General features: G+C 45.0%; 1 protein-coding gene across 1 annotated transcript; it reads left to right on the top strand.

The window, feature by feature from the left end:
• Nucleotides 1–369: 369 nt before the first annotated feature.
• On the top strand, nucleotides 370–14,937 carry LOC308083567 (single-strand DNA endonuclease ASTE1-like; the record flags this gene model as incomplete). The annotated part of the gene is made up of 9 exons (XM_080425881.1): nucleotides 370–948; nucleotides 5,374–5,473; nucleotides 5,609–5,688; nucleotides 6,840–7,028; nucleotides 7,512–7,577; nucleotides 8,076–8,139; nucleotides 9,866–10,557; nucleotides 10,767–10,940; nucleotides 14,722–14,937. 9 exons carry the CDS (start codon nucleotides 370–372, stop codon nucleotides 14,935–14,937), a joined length of 2,160 nt encoding a protein of 719 aa, XP_080282007.1.
• Between the last annotated feature and the right edge of the window lie 2,855 nt (nucleotides 14,938–17,792).

Here is a 17,792-nt window from a genome sequence, read left to right as displayed (position 1 = left end):
GAGGTTGGTGCCAGGGACCTGTTGGTTGGGGTCTGACACCAGATGTTTGTTTGGGACCTCCTTGGACTCCCATTCATTTTTCCAAGCTGATTGGATGGTGAAGTCAGCTGGTGGGGTGTTCTTCCAAATTGGCCGTCTGGATGGAAGTCGAGCAGTGGGTGGGTTGTAGATGTCTGCATGGATTGGTAGATGGGGGGAGTCTTTGGACTTTTGAAGCATCCTTTGAGTAAATGCTGCTCGCCGGATATGTGGAGGAGCTATGTTCCACATTTCCATTTATAGCCACTTGCTATAAATACAGGCATCAGTCGGTTCCACTGCACACCACTCTGTTCCACTGGACAACAAGGCACAGAATCTGAACTCACAATGGGGGTCCAGGGCTTGTCTACCTTCATCGAGAACAACAGTAAGATAGTTAGAGATATTCGTTTCAGAAACAGTAAGCTTGTTATTGACGGCTGTAACTTGTATTATTTGCTCTATTTTAACACTGGCTTGGAACAGAACCATGGTGGAGAGTATGATGCATTTGAGGACCTTATTACAAAGTTTGTCAAGGCTCTGAGAGACTGTGGGATTGAACCTTATGTAGTACTGGATGGGGGGTCAGACTGCTCCGATGTAAAATATGACACCCTGATGAAACGAGCTGAAGACAGGATCAGGAGAGCCCATATTGCAGCTATGGGTGGTAAGGGGAACATCCTGCCAACCCTGGTTAAGTTGGTGCTCAAACAGACACTGACCAACCTGAAGGTGCCATTCGCACAGTGCTTTGGAGAGGCTGACAGCCAAATCGCCTCCTTGGCTAGAGAGTGGAGGTGCCCGGTATTGAGCAACGACAGTGACTTCTATGTCTTTGACCTCCCCGGGGGATTTCTGCCCATCTCCCACTTCAAGTGGGACGCGGTGTCACAGAGCGGGAGACAGAGCTATATTCCTTGTGTAACCCTTTTCCTCACTATAAAGGGCCAAAAGTCTCATAAAATAAAAACAGGATCCTGTGTTCTCAGCTGTTGGTGTTGAACTGGCTGATTCACCTAGTTTACCAGTACTAATGCAGGCTTGAGTTGATAGCAACAGAATACTTATGGTGCAGTGCCTCCACTGGAGATTACTAACCCATAAACTATGAGCTTTCTTTGTATTCCCCAGAAAAATGTGAATAGTTAGTAACAGTACCAAAATTGACAACCTCAGAATAGTAACAATAAAGTGCTCAGGACAACCATATAAACGGAATAACAAACAAAGGGATTTATTCCGTTTCTGTTGTATGAGTGGATGGGTGTGGGTGTGTGTGTGTATAATGTTTGACAGCAATAACTGTTTCAAAACAGTTGACAATAACCAAATTAAAGATTTAACAAACCTCTGCATATAAAGCCAATAACACTTATTAACCTTGAAATAACAAATGTACCTTCTTCAGGGATATCCCAAACCAACACAAAAATAGTGTGTGTGTGTGTGTGTGTGTGTGTGTGTGTGTGTGTGTGTGTGTGTGTGTGTGTGTGTGTGTGTGTGTGTGTGTGTGTGTGGAGTTCACAATTCACAGCTCACTCAGAGCAAAATGTTCAATAACACTAATACCAAGCGCTTGGATTTTGTAAAACGGTGGGGCCCATACGTTGGTGCACAAAATCACTCCTTAGCAACACGTTCAGTCAGTGTCAGATATCCTCCTTTTACTCACGGCTCCGCGCGAGTCACGGCCAAGTTCACAAGGGCTCCAAGGGCTTGAATGAATGAGCAACACAGTATATTCCACAGGATATATTCCACCGCGGCAGCGTTGACGCGCGACCCGTCGGCGACTCCTCTTCTCCACCGGTTCTCCCGTTTAAGCCCGGTTCGCGGTGCTACTGTCCTCACAGCAGGTCGAGCAGACGTTTAACGTGAACGTCCCCGAAAAACAAGCATGTAAACAAAACACCGGACCCGTCGATTCTTCCGAGACAAGACTGAACTGGAGAATAGTTTTTAGCGAGGCACTAGACTTACAAACAAAATAAAATAAGACAGAGAATACTTGTGCCAATACTGTGAATGTCTTTCAGTTTACAAAACCCTCGTTTTCTTAAAGAAAGTGGCTCTTTCCCTCGCAAACCACAATCAGGATATTCACACTCTCCTTCTCTTTGGCGCGTTAGAAAACAAGGAAGTCTTTTTATATGCCAACCCCCTCGCACTGATGCCACATTGGCACAAAAACAGGCACCAGTAGGCAGGAAGTATTATTAGCAAAATAAAAGCTGAAGTTAACCAACGCTGCATTGCTGAGAGAGAATAAATAATAAACATATATGCCACATATTCATTTCCATTCATTTCCTATATTTAGCAGGGCTCTACATTCTCCCCCCACCAAATTTCAGCATGCCCCCATGCTGGCAACATGACATAGAACCAAAGTTAACCCCACGTAACTTAGATGCCTGGTACATCAGTTTTTTTCTTTAATGGTTCCCTTGACATACACAACTTACATTTAGCAAAAGAGTTACACCACCAAGTATGACAACTAGTGTAGTGTTCAGGGAAATGTAGTGTGTGTGATGTGGGTAAGTGAACAATATGCGTCGTCACTACAGGCTCTATGCATGGCTCTCCTAGCTTTTCATACGTGAATCGTTCTGCTGGCTTCCTGTCTCTCTCTGATTTCCTTAATTTAGGTTCTGAGTTCACTATAGTAGGATCCGTTGCAGTGCTGGTACTTTCAATAGGGCATTCCCGTTCTACTTCCCTTTCTTCACCGGCATCTACTACCTCAGCACTATCTTCTATTAAAGCAGATAGATCTTCTGAACATTCTGAGACCCTGGGCACTTCTGGGGCAGATTTAGCAGCATCAGACTCTATCACCTCCGGGTCTGTCTGATCACATATTTCCAGAGTGTCAATGACCACGTCCTCTAAATAACACCCATACTCAGACTCTGAATCTGAAGAGTGCTCCAGGGGTACATTAATGGCGGAGTCAACTTTGTGATCATCCTGAGCTTGTCTCCTTTCCTTGGCCTTCCTGCGCCTGAACCTTCTTTTGGTGGGAGCAGGCTCTGGGTCAACTTCAGGACTTAATCTGACTCCTTGGCCCAAAGGCAGAATATGATTCCGGTGCATGACCTTGACAGGTCCTGACCCATCCACAGGCTTCAGACGATAGACCGGGAGATCAGATAATTGCCCCTCAACCACATACAGAGTTGGACTCCAACGATCAGCAAGCTTTTGTTTACCTTTCAGGCCGAGGTTTCGAAGGAGGACGTTATCCCCAGGATTCAAGCAATGGTACCGCACTCTCTGGTCATATCTCTCTTTGTTACCTTGGTTCATTTTAGCGGCAGTGGATTTAGCCAGCTGGTATGCTGCTTGGAGTTCTTTCTTCATCTTAGATATGTATTTCAGGTGAGAAGTCGTTGATGTTCCATCTGCTGACACTCCAAAACAAACATCCACAGGTAACCTGGCTTCCCTTCCGAACATGAGGAAGTATGGGGAATAGCCGGTAGCCTCATTTGGGGTGCAGTTATATGCATGTACAAGATGGGTGATATGCTGACTCCATTTGGACTTCTGACTGGGTTCAAGAGTTCCTAGCATGTTCAGAAGTGTTCTATTGAAACGTTCGGGTTGAGGATCACCTTGTGGGTGGTAGGGTGACGTCCTTGATTTCCTCACTCCTAACATGGTCAGCATCTCTTTCACCAACTTGCTTTCAAAATCACGACCTTGGTCGGAATGTATGCGAGTCGGAACCCCATAGTGAATGAAGTATTTTTCCCATAGGGTTCTTGCCACTGTTATGGCCGTTTGATCCTTTGTAGGGATTGCCTGTGCATACCTTGTGAAGTGGTCCGTTATTACTAGCACGTTGCACACATTGCGGGAGTCTGGTTCTATGGACAGGAAATCAATGCATACAAGATCCATGGGGCCTGAACTGTGGATATGTGAGAGTGGTGCAGCTCTTTGGGGCAGAGTCTTTCTCTTTATGCATCGTTCACAAGTCTTACAGTACGCCTCTACATCAAGCTTCATGCGAGGCCAGAAGAATCTGTCACAAACTAGGGCATACGTCTTGTCGAACCCTAGATGTCCATTGCTATCATGCAGTGACTTGAGGACAATGCTGTGATATTGCTTGGGGAGCACCAACTGTCGCCGTATACGCTGGTCAGACTGCTTAACTGTTCTGTATAGCAGACCCTGATTGATCGACAATTTCCCCCAATCTCTTTTCAGCAGTGTAATATCTGGATGGTCTGTCGATATGTAACTGGCAGGTGCCTTCTGACTGACAGCTAGCCATACTTTGCCTAGGCAGGGGTCACCTTTTTGAGCAGCCTGAAGCTCAGCTGGGCTGAAAGTGGGCAGTTGATCAGCTGCTACTGCAGTAGTGTGACAGAAAACCTTTGGAATGGCAGACACACTAGCTCCCATCGGCTCAACCATGCAGGGATAGTGTCCAGTTCCGGTGTCAATGGACATGGTCTGGCAGAGAGCCCTTACCCCAGGAACTGGAATTTCCTGCCATTTGTCATCCGGTGACGCACTATCATGTGGACGTCGGGACAGAGAGTCGGCATCAATGTTCTGTCGACCTGGCCTGTATTTCAAACTGAAGGTGTAAGTAGACAAAGCCGAGAGCCAGCGGTGTCCAGTGGCATCCAGTTTAGCTGACGTCAGAATGTAGGTCAGTGGGTTGTTGTCGGTTATGACTTGTACTGGAACTCCGTAGAGGTAGTCATGGAGTTTATCGACAACAGCCCACTTCAGTGCTAGAAACTCCAGTTTGTGTGCTGGATAGTTTTTCTCAGATGGCGACAGACTCCTGCTGATGAAAGCGACTGGGCGTAGACCATCACCATGTTCTTGGTATAAAACACCACCTAAGCCGTCCAAGCTGGCATCCACATGCAAAACATAAGGCTTCTGGGGATCTGCAAACAGCAACACAGGGGCCTTGGTAAGCCGAGTCTTGAGTTCTTGAAAAGCATGTTCACACTGCTCATTCCATCGGGAACCAAAAGGCTCAGAAGGTTTGAAGTAAGTCTTGTCGGGCGAATTCGCAGCCTTACTTCCCTTTGAGTGGGAGCTGGGAGGATACCCTTGAAGGAGTTCATTTAGTGGACGACAGAGCTTTGAGAAATCCTTCACGAAACGGCGATAGTAGCCGCAAAATCCAAGATACGATCTGAGCGCCGTCACAGTTTGAGGTCTTGGCCAGGTGGCAACAGCCTCAATCTTGGATGGATCTGTCGCTACTCCATTTTGCGACACAACATGTCCAACATAAGTGACAGAAGTCCTGCCAAACTGACACTTGTCAAGTGATAGCTTTAAGCCTTCTTCTTCCAACCGGTCAAGAACTTTGAGCAGCCGCTCCTCGTGTTCTTCGAGAGTTCGCCCAAACACAATTACGTCATCCAGATACACCAACACTTCCAGAAAGTTCATGTCACCGACTGTACGTTCCATGATTCTCTGGAATGTGGCAGGGGCTCCTGAAATTCCTTGGGGCATGCGCTCGAATTGGTAAAAGCCCAAAGGACAAATAAAAGCAGTCTTTTCCTTGTCTGACTCGCTCATGGGAATCTGATAGTACCCACTCCTCAGGTCAAGCACGGTAAACCATTTACTGCCGGACAGAGAATGGAGAGCATCTTCTATTCTGGGAACAGTGTACTGGTCTGGTATCGTTCGGAGGTTAAGGGTTCTGTAGTCAACGCACATTCGAACCTTCCCTGATTTCTTGCGTACAACCACGATTGGCGAGGCATAAGGACTTCGTGATTCAGAGATAATGCCATGGTTTTGGAGGTCATGCAAGTGCTTCCGCACATCCTCGAAGTCAGCAGGCGACAAGCGGCGTGACCTCTCTCTGAAAGGTCTGGCATTTTTCAGTCTTATCTCGTGCCTTGTGCTCTTAGAGCAGCCCACATCCCACTCATGGCAAGAGAAAACCTCTTTTCTCTCCATCATTCTTTCACAGAGACGTCTCTTTGCCTCCTTTGGCATAGTAGAGGTCCCAAAATCAAAGGACTCAGGGGTCAGCTCAACAGCATTTTCAGTGGTACTTTGCGCCATTGGCAGTGGAACAGAGGCTACCGGATAAATGTGGGCTAGGGGAGTTCCACGTTTCAGGAAAATTTCTCTTGATGACATGTTTTTAACAGTCACTGTAATGCGCCTACTGAACACGACCTCAGACGGGTGAACCTCAGGTCTCACCTGTAACTCTTCGGGAGAGGAAGTATCTTTAGGCTGATCAATAAGAGCAAGCTGGTCTGTGAACTCACCGGGGAACTTGGGGAGGCCAGTGACTTTAAACACCTGTCCCGGTTTTACTGTAATCGCCTTGCGTTGGGCAAACCACACCGTTCCATGCTTGTCTGTATCTTTTGGGGAAAGGTCAGTCTGTTTAATAGTCTTGTAGGCTTCTCGGAAAACAGGGTGTATGGCCAAAGTTTTTAGGAATTCTTCCCCTGCCTGTTTTCTGCAAGACTCGAACATTGTTCTCACCAGCTGAGTGTTGGTTCCCACCAATATGGCAATGTTTTCATTTGTCACTGGGTCAGGACAGACTAGAGCCAAGGTGTCAACTGTCTGTGGCACTCCGGTTACAGTTTCAGTAAATCTGAGTTGGACAGACAGGTAACCATCATAGGGGTACTTGTGAGTGCTTAAGCCCCATATTTCAAGTTGTTCGATCGGTTGGAGAGGTAAGTGTTTCAGGTAAGAGTCATAGAAACTACGATACAGGAGAGTCACTTGGGAACCACTGTCAATCAGGGCTCTTGTGTAAATTCCTTCTATCTGCACTGGTACATCAGATGAGGGGCCCACCAGACCTGAAGGTAACTGGTTTTGGCTTCCCCTCACTGGGGGCGAACATGTGGTGGAACGAACCTCATGTGGAGCCAAGGACCGTTCCTTTACCTGGCTCCGGGGAAGTTTCCCTGCTGCCGGGACCCTCTAATCAGCTTCTGAGTCACTTTCCGCAGATCCTCAGGTTGCTGACAGTTAGTTTTAGTGTGCCCATCTTCCCCACACTGGTAGCAAAAGATTCCTGGCTGTGGAGCTCTGGACGTTCTCACTCTGGATGGTGCATCCCGGGCAGCAACTTCTGGCATTTGAGTTACAGGCCCAGCCATCACCATCGAACGCTCAGGGGTAGTAGGAGTTACTGGAGCGACGTTCAACAGTCGGGTTACTTGAGAAGATAATTCCTTCACTTCGTTTCTTAAACTGCTCAGCTCAGAGGTCACAGAAGTCTGGGTTACAGTGGCAGCAGCGACGGTAGCAGCAGTCTTCACACCTTCTCTGGCGCTGATCCAATTTTCTTCTTCTCGTACGTCACGCATCAGCTGTGAGAAGGAAGGGGGTTTCGCCAGAGTGTGGCTCAGTCTTATGCGCAGAGCGACCATGTCATGAGTTAGTGCACCCTTGACGAGCTGTTCTATCCGTGCTCGATTCATGTCTTCTGCCCTAATTCCTCCCTTTAGAAGAGTGCGGTGGAGAAGTTTGTCAAGTCGATACAGGAACGCAGAGAGTTTTTCCCCTTCATTCTGGTATGTGTGTCTGAAGGTGGCCAGAAGGTCTGCTCCACTTTCTGTAGTGCCATAGGCTGTGTCAAGAGCAGATAAATAATCAGTGGCTGTGGCATTGGGAATGCTGACCTTCAAAAATCGAACAATATCAGCAGCAGGCCCTTTTAAGCTCTCCACTATGCGCTGTCTCTTTGCGGCATCGTTGCACTGCCACTCACTGATCATTTGAGTAGCCTGCTCCATCCATGCATCATATTCTTCCTCACCAGGGGATACAGGTTTCAATCCTGAAAACAATCTGAGCTTTCTGTAGCTAGGTCCGTCTGCAGAGACCTGGTTGCACTTGTCCACTAATTGGCCAATAGCATGTACTAAATCCATGTTCACATCTGCTTTAGGAGATTGGCTTTCTGATGCAATGGCCCGGAAATCTTCCATAGATTTACCTTCTGTTTGTAGTAGTGACAACAACTTTGTTCGGAAAGCATCTTCCACAGGAGCAGTTTCTGGTGTTACAAGAGTTTCAACTACATGCACAGCCCAGGGTCCAGCTTCGCCATCAATGCCTATTTCTGGAGGTACGGTAAGAGGGTCCAAATCTCTGCTAGCCTCCAGTAACAGGAACAGCTGGGTGCCAGTGGAGTCTCCGCGGCGGCCACAAATCTTAGGATTCCCAAAAATCTTTACTGTATCTAATACTTTAGTGATAGTCTCTTCCTTAACATCTATAGGTACCCTGCTCAGTAATATGGCACGAGAAGGGCTGACTTTTTCCTGTTGAATCCATTCAACAGCCTTAGAAAGATCCATTTTGTCTTGTCTCTTTTTTTTTTTTTCTCAAATGGAAACAAAAAACATGTGCCTGTCTGGTAAATAGGTGAAGAAAATAATAAATCTCAGTAGTGCCTCCAAAATGTAACCCTTTTCCTCACTATAAAGGGCCAAAAGTCTCATAAAATAAAAACAGGATCCTGTGTTCTCAGCTGTTGGTGTTGAACTGGCTGATTCACCTAGTTTACCAGTACTAATGCAGGCTTGAGTTGATAGCAACAGAATACTTATGGTGCAGTGCCTCCACTGGAGATTACTAACCCATAAACTATGAGCTTTCTTTGTATTCCCCAGAAAAATGTGAATAGTTAGTAACAGTACCAAAATTGACAACCTCAGAATAGTAACAATAAAGTGCTCAGGACAACCATATAAACGGAATAACAAACAAAGGGATTTATTCCGTTTCTGTTGTATGAGTGGATGGGTGTGGGTGTGTGTGTGTATAATGTTTGACAGCAATAACTGTTTCAAAACAGTTGACAATAACCAAATTAAAGATTTAACAAACCTCTGCATATAAAGCCAATAACACTTATTAACCTTGAAATAACAAATGTACCTTCTTCAGGGATATCCCAAACCAACACAAAAATAGTGTGTGTGTGTGTGTGTGTGTGTGTGTGTGTGTGTGTGTGTGTGTGTGTGTGTGTGTGTGTGTGTGTGTGTGTGTGTGTGTGTGTGTGGAGTTCACAATTCACAGCTCACTCAGAGCAAAATGTTCAATAACACTAATACCAAGCGCTTGGATTTTGTAAAACGGTGGGGCCCATACGTTGGTGCACAAAATCACTCCTTAGCAACACGTTCAGTCAGTGTTAGATATCCTCCTTTTACTCACGGCTCCGCGCGAGTCACGGCCAAGTTCACAAGGGCTCCAAGGGCTTGAATGAATGAGCAACACAGTATATTCCACAGGATATATTCCACCGCGGCAGCGTTGACGCGCGACCCGTCGGCGACTCCTCTTCTCCACCGGTTCTCCCGTTTAAGCCCGGTTCGCGGTGCTACTGTCCTCACAGCAGGTCGAGCAGACGTTTAACGTGAACGTCCCCGAAAAACAAGCATGTAAACAAAACACCGGACCCGTCGATTCTTCCGAGACAAGACTGAACTGGAGAATAGTTTTTAGCGAGGCACTAGACTTACAAACAAAATAAAATAAGACAGAGAATACTTGTGCCAATACTGTTTACAAAACCCTCGTTTTCTTAAAGAAAGTGGCTCTTTCCCTCGCAAACCACAATCAGGATATTCACACTCTCCTTCTCTTTGGCGCGTTAGAAAACAAGGAAGTCTTTTTATATGCCAACCCCCTCGCACTGATGCCACATTGGCACAAAAACAGGCACCAGTAGGCAGGAAGTATTATTAGCAAAATAAAAGCTGAAGTTAACCAACGCTGCATTGCTGAGAGAGAATAAATAATAAACATATATGCCACATATTCATTTCCATTCATTTCCTATATTTAGCAGGGCTCTACACTTGCAAATACTACACCACATCCTGCTTCTGCGTCTATTTCAATATTAAACTCCAACTCCTGCCTCTCATGGCTGCACTGGCCGGCAACGACTATGTCAAGTTGCGTGAAATGGGCCTGTCAATACGCTGGCCTGAATACATCCCACCGGGAAGAGAGACCACGAGCCGCTTTGACGGGATAGTGCGATGGCTGAAGGACTTTCAGAGTCCCGATGATGCTTTGAAGGCGGTGCTGGGGCTAATGGGTGGATTGAGCAGAAAAAGAGATGCTGAGGTCCTACAGGCCTTGACTCTGGGAATGAAGGAGTATCAGTTCCCTCCAACCTGCCTTCTCCGGTTCTTCAACGACGGCACAGCGCCGTATCTTGAACCAGAGGCGGTGGGCATAGTCCCCGACTGGGCTCGCCTACCTTTGACCCAGGGCCGGTTGACCTCCGACATTCTGGACGTGCTGCTGCTCGGAAGACTGGTCCAGCCTTTCCAGGTGGACCACGCCCACCTGCCAAGCGCCAATATTACTTCTCGGCCTATCCGACAGGTGATGTACGGGCTGTTGTTAGGTTGTAAGACAAGAACCAGAGTGGAGGAATGGGACAGAGATGGCATAGAGCTGTCAGAGATCATGGTCCGACCAATCGTCCGTGGTGTTGCCCAAAAACTAAAACTGGACTTACTGCATCAGGTAAGATATCATGTTTTTTTGTTTTGTTTGTTTTTATATATATGAAGGCAAGGTTAAATGTGAAGCAAGGTTGCCGCATGCTGCACACATCATTTGTTGCTGGTATCATAGCTTTGAGTTGTTTTAGAAACCCGGTTTATAGGCTACATTGCGCCTCTGTTTCAGTGCACATAATGTGCATACTTAATTGTGTGTTGTGTATTTAACAGGCTGAGCAGTCCATTCTTGAACGGGTGTTTTTGGAGACGCTTGGGGTGAGCCACAACACTTTGAGTGGAGTGCCACCCAACCTACGCCTGCCAGTCGCTGTCACTTGCTACTGGTTGCAGCACAGCAGTCCTCCCCCTGATGAGAAGGTCATTCAGGCTCTGCTGCTTGGGATGGTGGATGGAGAAATCAACAGACAACGAGGTAGGACTACAAAAGAAAGATGTGCATGCATGTGTAGGCTACTGTAGCATTCAACTACGAGCTAAATACAAAATACACACACATGTGAAAACATTCTTTACAGGGTTACCTTTAACTTTTTGCTAATTACATTCAGTAACTATTCCATGATAGACCAGGAGACAATTTCCATTACAAACCATCATTAATATTCAGCATAATTATGCAAATGTTTAGTGTTTTGTTGAATAACTTATTTGAAGCCCCCAACAAATCTTTTGTTAATTGGGTCTTATAGAAAGTTACAAATTTACTTACGCTATCATTCTTTGAAAAGTAACAATATAAACAGCTAAGCTTAACACATGATGTTTGAAACATGGTTACATCTCCAAAACATTTTGGATATCCTTTCCAAGCAGTCTTTTTTTTTTTTTGATTGAATATTTTATTAGGCAAAAAATGTAAAACAGCACAGTTACATTTAAAATACTTTGTCTAACAGGTCCGTTCATAAAAGTCCTTGCGGACTTGTTTCCAATGAGGGCCTTGGTATTCAATTCATAGGCATATATAGTGGCACCACAGTTCAAATACCATTACAAAATAAACAGCAAAAAAAATAACACTATGTACAACAAAAAATTAAAAAAGAGGGGGAAAAAAATATGTACAAGAACAGGGGGGGGGGAGGGTCTGCTGTCTAATGGGAAAATGGTACTACCTCCTCCTTTGGCCTCCTGAAAGGTGATTTTTTAAGGCTCTTTTAAATGAGCCCAGCGAACTGCATTTTTTGAGGGATGGAGTTAGACTATTCCAATCCTGGATGGCAGTGCTGTAGAAGGAGAATTTGCCCATGTTTGTTTTATGGGTGGGTGGTACCAAATTGTTGTTAACGCTCCCTCTGGTATTGTGACTGTGGGTGTCGCTAACCTTTTGGAGGTATTTACTCAGATATGCGGGAATAGGGGGCATATCGGGCAAATTTGCATTTACAATTTTGAAGGCCAGTCCCATTTTTAGTTGTTTAACCCTGTCTTCCACCCAGAGCCAGCCTAGGCTGGCAAAATGGGTGGGAGAAAGGTGGGTCATGGGCCCCAATCCGAGGAGTAGCCGAATCAGTTTGTTTTGGGAGGTTTGAAGCTTAGTCTTCAGTGACACTGAGGTGTTGGAGTACCAGGAGGTGCAAGCATAGTCAAAAAGTGGTTGAATCAGGGCCCCAGAGAGGGTCCTGAGGGCCTGAGGGTTGACAAAAGAGGAAACTCTGCCCATAAATTTGGTTCTCTGGTTTACTCTTTTGACCACCTTTGTAGCCATGCTTTCACCTGTCAGGTATTTGTCAAGAACACAACCCAAATAGGTAATCTCTTCTTTGCTAGAGATAATTGTGTCATCGACTTTGACCTTGAAATTATTTACATCCATCTGTCTGAGGGAATGTTTGGTCCCAAAGAGAATGGATTCAGTTTTCCCAAGGTGTAGTGACAGTTTGTTATCGGTAAGCCAAGTACGGATTTTTGAGAGTTCGGAGCTGAGCGCCTCCTCAACTTGCAACTTGTCCTCTCCCGAGATCAGGAGTGCCGAGTCATCAGCGAACAGGAACAATTTGCAGTTACAGGCAGCACTCATGTCGTTAATGTATAGAAGAAACAGTAACGGCCCTAGAATGCTGCCCTGAGGAACCCCACAGCTCACCGGGAGGGATGAGGACATGGTTCCGTTGATGTCAACCACTTGTTCTCTTCCCTCCAGGTAAGATCTCATCCAGTTTAGTGATGTGCAGTCAAAACCAATCGCCCTCAGCTTATCAAGTAAAATGTAATGGTTTACAGTGTCGAACGCTTTTTGGAGGTCCAACATGACCATGCCGCAGTATTTGCCCGCGTCTACCTCACGTTTGATGTAGTCGGTCAGATACAGTAGGCATGTGTCAGTGGAATGGGAGGTTCTGAAGCCCGATTGGAATTCAAACAACAGTTTATGCTCGCTGAGGTAGCTGTTGATTTGTTCTTGAATTAATCGCTCTACAACCTTTGAGATGGAACAAAGGATGGAAACAGGCCTATAGTTGCCAGGTTCTAATTTTCTTCCTTTTTTATGCAGAGGGATTACTCTTGCCAACTTGAAATCCTGTGGGACGTGACACTGGCTGATGGATAGGTTTGTGATTTGGGCTACTATGGGGGCAATAGCAGTAGCTGCGTCTCTGAGGAATCTGGTGGGGATATTGTCAAGGCCGGTGGCCTTGTTTGGCTGGCGGGCGAGTAGTTTTTTCTGCACATCATCAGCATTTACTGGTTTGAATGAAAAGGAGTCTTTTTTAGCCCCTAGTTTAACATAGTGAGCATGGATGTGGTCAGAGCCGTACAAACCTGAATGCTGAGGAAGTTTGCTTACCAACTGGGTTGCAATGGTGGTAAAAAAGCTGTTAAAACAGTTCGCTACCGCTTGCTTGTCGGTAATGAGCACGCCACTTGAAATAATGCAGATGTTTGTAGCTTTGGTTTGAATTTTGTTGTTGCAGCCCAATTTCTGTAGCGCTTCCTAATATTTTGAAGTGTCATACTTATCAATTAAACATACTATCAACAAAATATCAACAAAACAGGATCTGTGTGCGGTTTTGAACGGGATATGAGTGTAAAACTGGATTGGATGTTAGGGGGAATGGTGTTCATATACACATAGGCCAGTCTATTTCATGCAGTGTGTTAGTTGAAGTAATATGACTAATAATAGCTGGTTCAGAATATGTATCTGTCACAGTGGGGTGTCTATCAGAGACTTGATGATCTTTAAGGATTTTTTTTGCTCCAGTGCAGGCACATAAAGGTGTAACACAAAGGGCAATGGTCATTCTACAGTATGCAGCCACACGCTTGCCATACATAATTATTAATTAGAGTTAATGAAAGTCATCATCATCATCATCCTCATCATCACACTGCTGTCATGGAATCAATTATAATCTATCAAGGTGTAACAGTGCCCTCTTGTGTCTAAAGGTAGAAAGGAAATGTTGGCCCACACAGGGAGGCGGGGTTGTTTAAGTTTTGCACATAGTGACACATGCTCCTGACATTGGTTTCCTTTTCTTCAAGTTTCATTTTCCTTACCTCACTGTTGTCATGTTTACAATTGTAAAGATGTGACATAACCTGACTGGCAGTTTGTTTCATTTGACTATTTCATCATGCCAAATATGCCAAAGATTGTTAATGCTACTGTAGGCTATAGCATAGTATCGATGGCTCCAGTCCCCACACACACACACACGCGCACGCACGCACGCACGCACGCACGCACGCACGCACGCACGCACGCACGCACGCACGCACGCACGCACGCACGCACGCACGCACGCACGCACGCACGCACGCACGCACGCACGCACGCACGCACGCACGCACGCACACACACACACACACACACACACACACACACACACACACACACACACACACACACACACACACACACACACACACACACACACACACACACACCCCTTGTTACCTCACTGATGTCATGTTTATAATTAGCCACAGTAATCTTGCACGGCCAGACCTTTCACAGCTCCGCCCACTGCGCTCCTCAGGCAGAGAGTAGGCGGAGCTGTGGAGAGGCTGGCCATGCGATCAGACTAATTATTTATTACCTAGTAACCTGACTGGCAGTTCGTTTTATTTGATTATTCATCATGCCACCGTGACCGCGTGGACATTTTTTTTGCCACTCTACAAGACCTTGCTTACTGCTGTGCTCCAACACCAGCCAGTAGATGACCTGACTGCCCACCTGGTTTTCCTGCAGTTCCAGGAAGAAGACCTGGAAAATGATGGAAGGAGGAGCAATACAGTGACTCTAGAGGAATACTCAGACAGGGCTTCAGTATCAGTGAAAACACGCTACAAGGCCAAAGACAGGGGCCAAAGGCCCAAGAACCCAGAACTCTCCCGGAAGCAGGGGCATGTTGCATGGACTTCATAATGCAGATCAGATACATTTTTAGGAAGGCAGGCTAGCTTCTGAAACAACCATTTGGATGGACAAATAAAAAGGGAAAATGTCATGGGTTCACAAGGTGTGCTGGGTGTTATGAATTATGATTGACCCAGTACACACGTGGTGAATCACTCATCTACGTAAGCATAAGATACCCGTGATGCGATGACCATACTTACTGACGTCTGTGCACAATGATACGAGATGCATGTTCTATTTCTATCCATTCTGTTCTTGTCCTTGTTCCATATCTTCTGGTCACGTCATGTGTCCACTGTCTAATACTGTATATATTATTTCTCTATGTGTGTATTAAACTTCAGAACTTGTCGTGTGATACTGCCTGGTTCATCATGTTCTCTGCACGTGCGACTCAACTGAAACATCACTCACCACCCATAGTTAGATGGAGACTCTTAAGGGACCACAAGGTTGGTCAAGTGTTCTGCTATTCTGTTCATTCTTCACACTTCTACTTCCGTTCCTCCACCATGTGTGATGCCTGTTCAGCTGTAAAAAAAAATTCAACAGGCTTTGTGCGTGTTTAAAAATAAACAAAAAAATAGATACCCCCACACGCACAGGCACGGACACACACACGCAGGCATTCGTCTGATGTGACCATTTTATGCAGAATTATTACAGGTATAGGGTAAATTACAGACTCCTGCTCTTTTATCCATTTTTCTATTACTCTTCACCTTGTGATTAGATTACCAAGACACCCAAGTCACTGTATTTCTATGTCGGTGGCAATCAGGGGCTGCTTTGATATATGAAAGACCAGAGCAGTGTGGAAAGAGATTATTAATACCCAGCACAGGTTTTAAAAATGCTTTATGGACAAAATCAAATATCATGGTATTTTTCACCAAATACCGTTACTAATATTGTATTGTATTGTAATATCTATATATATATATATACTGTATATTTATTTATTTATAAAAATGTGCCGATCTAAGCTCACAACATGTGGTGATGCAATGTGTTGTGATTTGGCAATTTTATTTATTTTTGAAAATGTTTTTAACTTTTTAAAAGTATAAGAAGAAGAGTTTGAAAATAAATGTGTCCATGAAAGGTGGAGTACAATTTTGTCCTGTGTAATAGCAAAATTGTGTCTGTGTGTCCTTCCGTGTGTCCATCTGTCTCTGTCTGCGAGCAGCTAATCTCCGCCACCGTTGGCCCGCTCGCTGCGAAACTGTCCAAACACACTCCCTGGATGCCAATTCAGAACCTCTGCCCCACATTCTTCACATGGGCCTGTTATAGCGCCCCCAGGAGGACAATTTGTGCAAATTTTTTTTATTAAATATTACTCCTACAGATTTTATCCAAACATCACGCAAATCGGTACACAGTATCTCTATAAGTCATGTAATCAACACGGATCTGTCCGATTTTCCATATTCCATCCTAATTGGTTAACATTGCCTTCCAAAGTTTGCAGGATTGGTTCGTTTTGAACAAAATGCCTCAAATCATGAACGCAGTATGCGATTTCCTTGAAACTTTCCATGTAGATTCCCACTTGGCCCAGGAAGAAATGCCACTTACAAACTTTCAAATCAGCCTCATGGTGGCGCTATAACAGGCCAATTCACGTTTTTACCTATAACTGCACCGATCTGCGTGAAACTTTGCACGCACACTCCCTAGAGGCCAAGGAACAACCTTTGCCCTGCATTTCTCACATCTGCCTTTTAGAGCGCCACCAGGAGGCCGACTTTTGTAAAACACATTTTTTGCTCTTACTCCTTCAGATTGTGTCCACAAAACATTCAAAAATCTGTACACAGTATCTCTATAGTCATGTGATCAAGACGGATGTGTCCGATATTTCACATTCCATCCTAATAGAACATTCCATCCTAATTCCAAAGTTTGCAGGATAGGTCCGTTTTGAACAAAATCATGACGCATGAAATTTTGCACGCACATTACCAATATGCAGAGGAAGAAATGCCACCCTCTTCACATTGGCCTGTTATAGCGCCACCAGCAGGACTCATTTAGCAAACCACATTTTTGGAATAAAATGCCTCAAATCATGAATGCAGTGTCCGATTGCCGTGAAAGGCCTAAGAAGAAATGGCACCCTTTTCACATTGGCATATTTTGGTGCCACCAGGAGGCCACAATAACCTACCTGACCTGGCGGAGACTTGTGCTCCGAGGAGCACTTTTTCTAGTTTTTATCTGTTTCAGTTCAATACTGTCTTAATATTAATAAAAAAAACTATTTATAGAGCCTCTCTAACTCAAGTTTACAAATTGCTTTGAAAGATTAAAAACTTATGCTCTAAAGTACAATAAGACAGAGGCAGTGAAAGACCAGCTGGTTCAGAATATGTATCTGTCACAGTGGGGTGCCTATCAGAGACTTGATGATCTTTAAGGATTTATTGCACCAGTGCAGGCACATACTGTAAAGGTGTAACACAAAGGGCGTCCTATAGTATGCAGCCACATGCTGACCATAAAGACATTCTTAAATAGGCTATGAGTCTATTCTATTAGAAAGTCATTTATGAATAGGAGTTATAATGAAAGTCATCATCATCATCATCATCATCATCACACTGCTGTCATGAAATCAATTATAATCTATCAAGGTGCAACAGTGCCCTCTTGTGTCTAAAGGTCGAAAGGAAATGTTGGCCCACACAGGGAGGCGGGGTTGTTTATGTTTTGGTTTCCTTTTCCTAATGTTTCGTTTTCCTTACCTCACTGATGTCATGTTTATAATTGTAAAAAATGTGACATAACCTGACTGGGCAGTTTGTTTCATTTGACTATTCATCATGCCAAATATGCCAAAGATTGTTAATGCTACT

The sequence above is a fragment of the Gymnoscopelus braueri genome, assembly GCF_963280865.1.
Source record: "Gymnoscopelus braueri genome assembly, chromosome: 4".
NCBI classification, from domain to species: Eukaryota; Metazoa; Chordata; class Actinopteri; order Myctophiformes; family Myctophidae; genus Gymnoscopelus; species Gymnoscopelus braueri.
The sequence above is the reverse complement of the archived record's forward strand: the minus strand, read 5'-3'. Positions and strand labels throughout refer to the sequence as shown.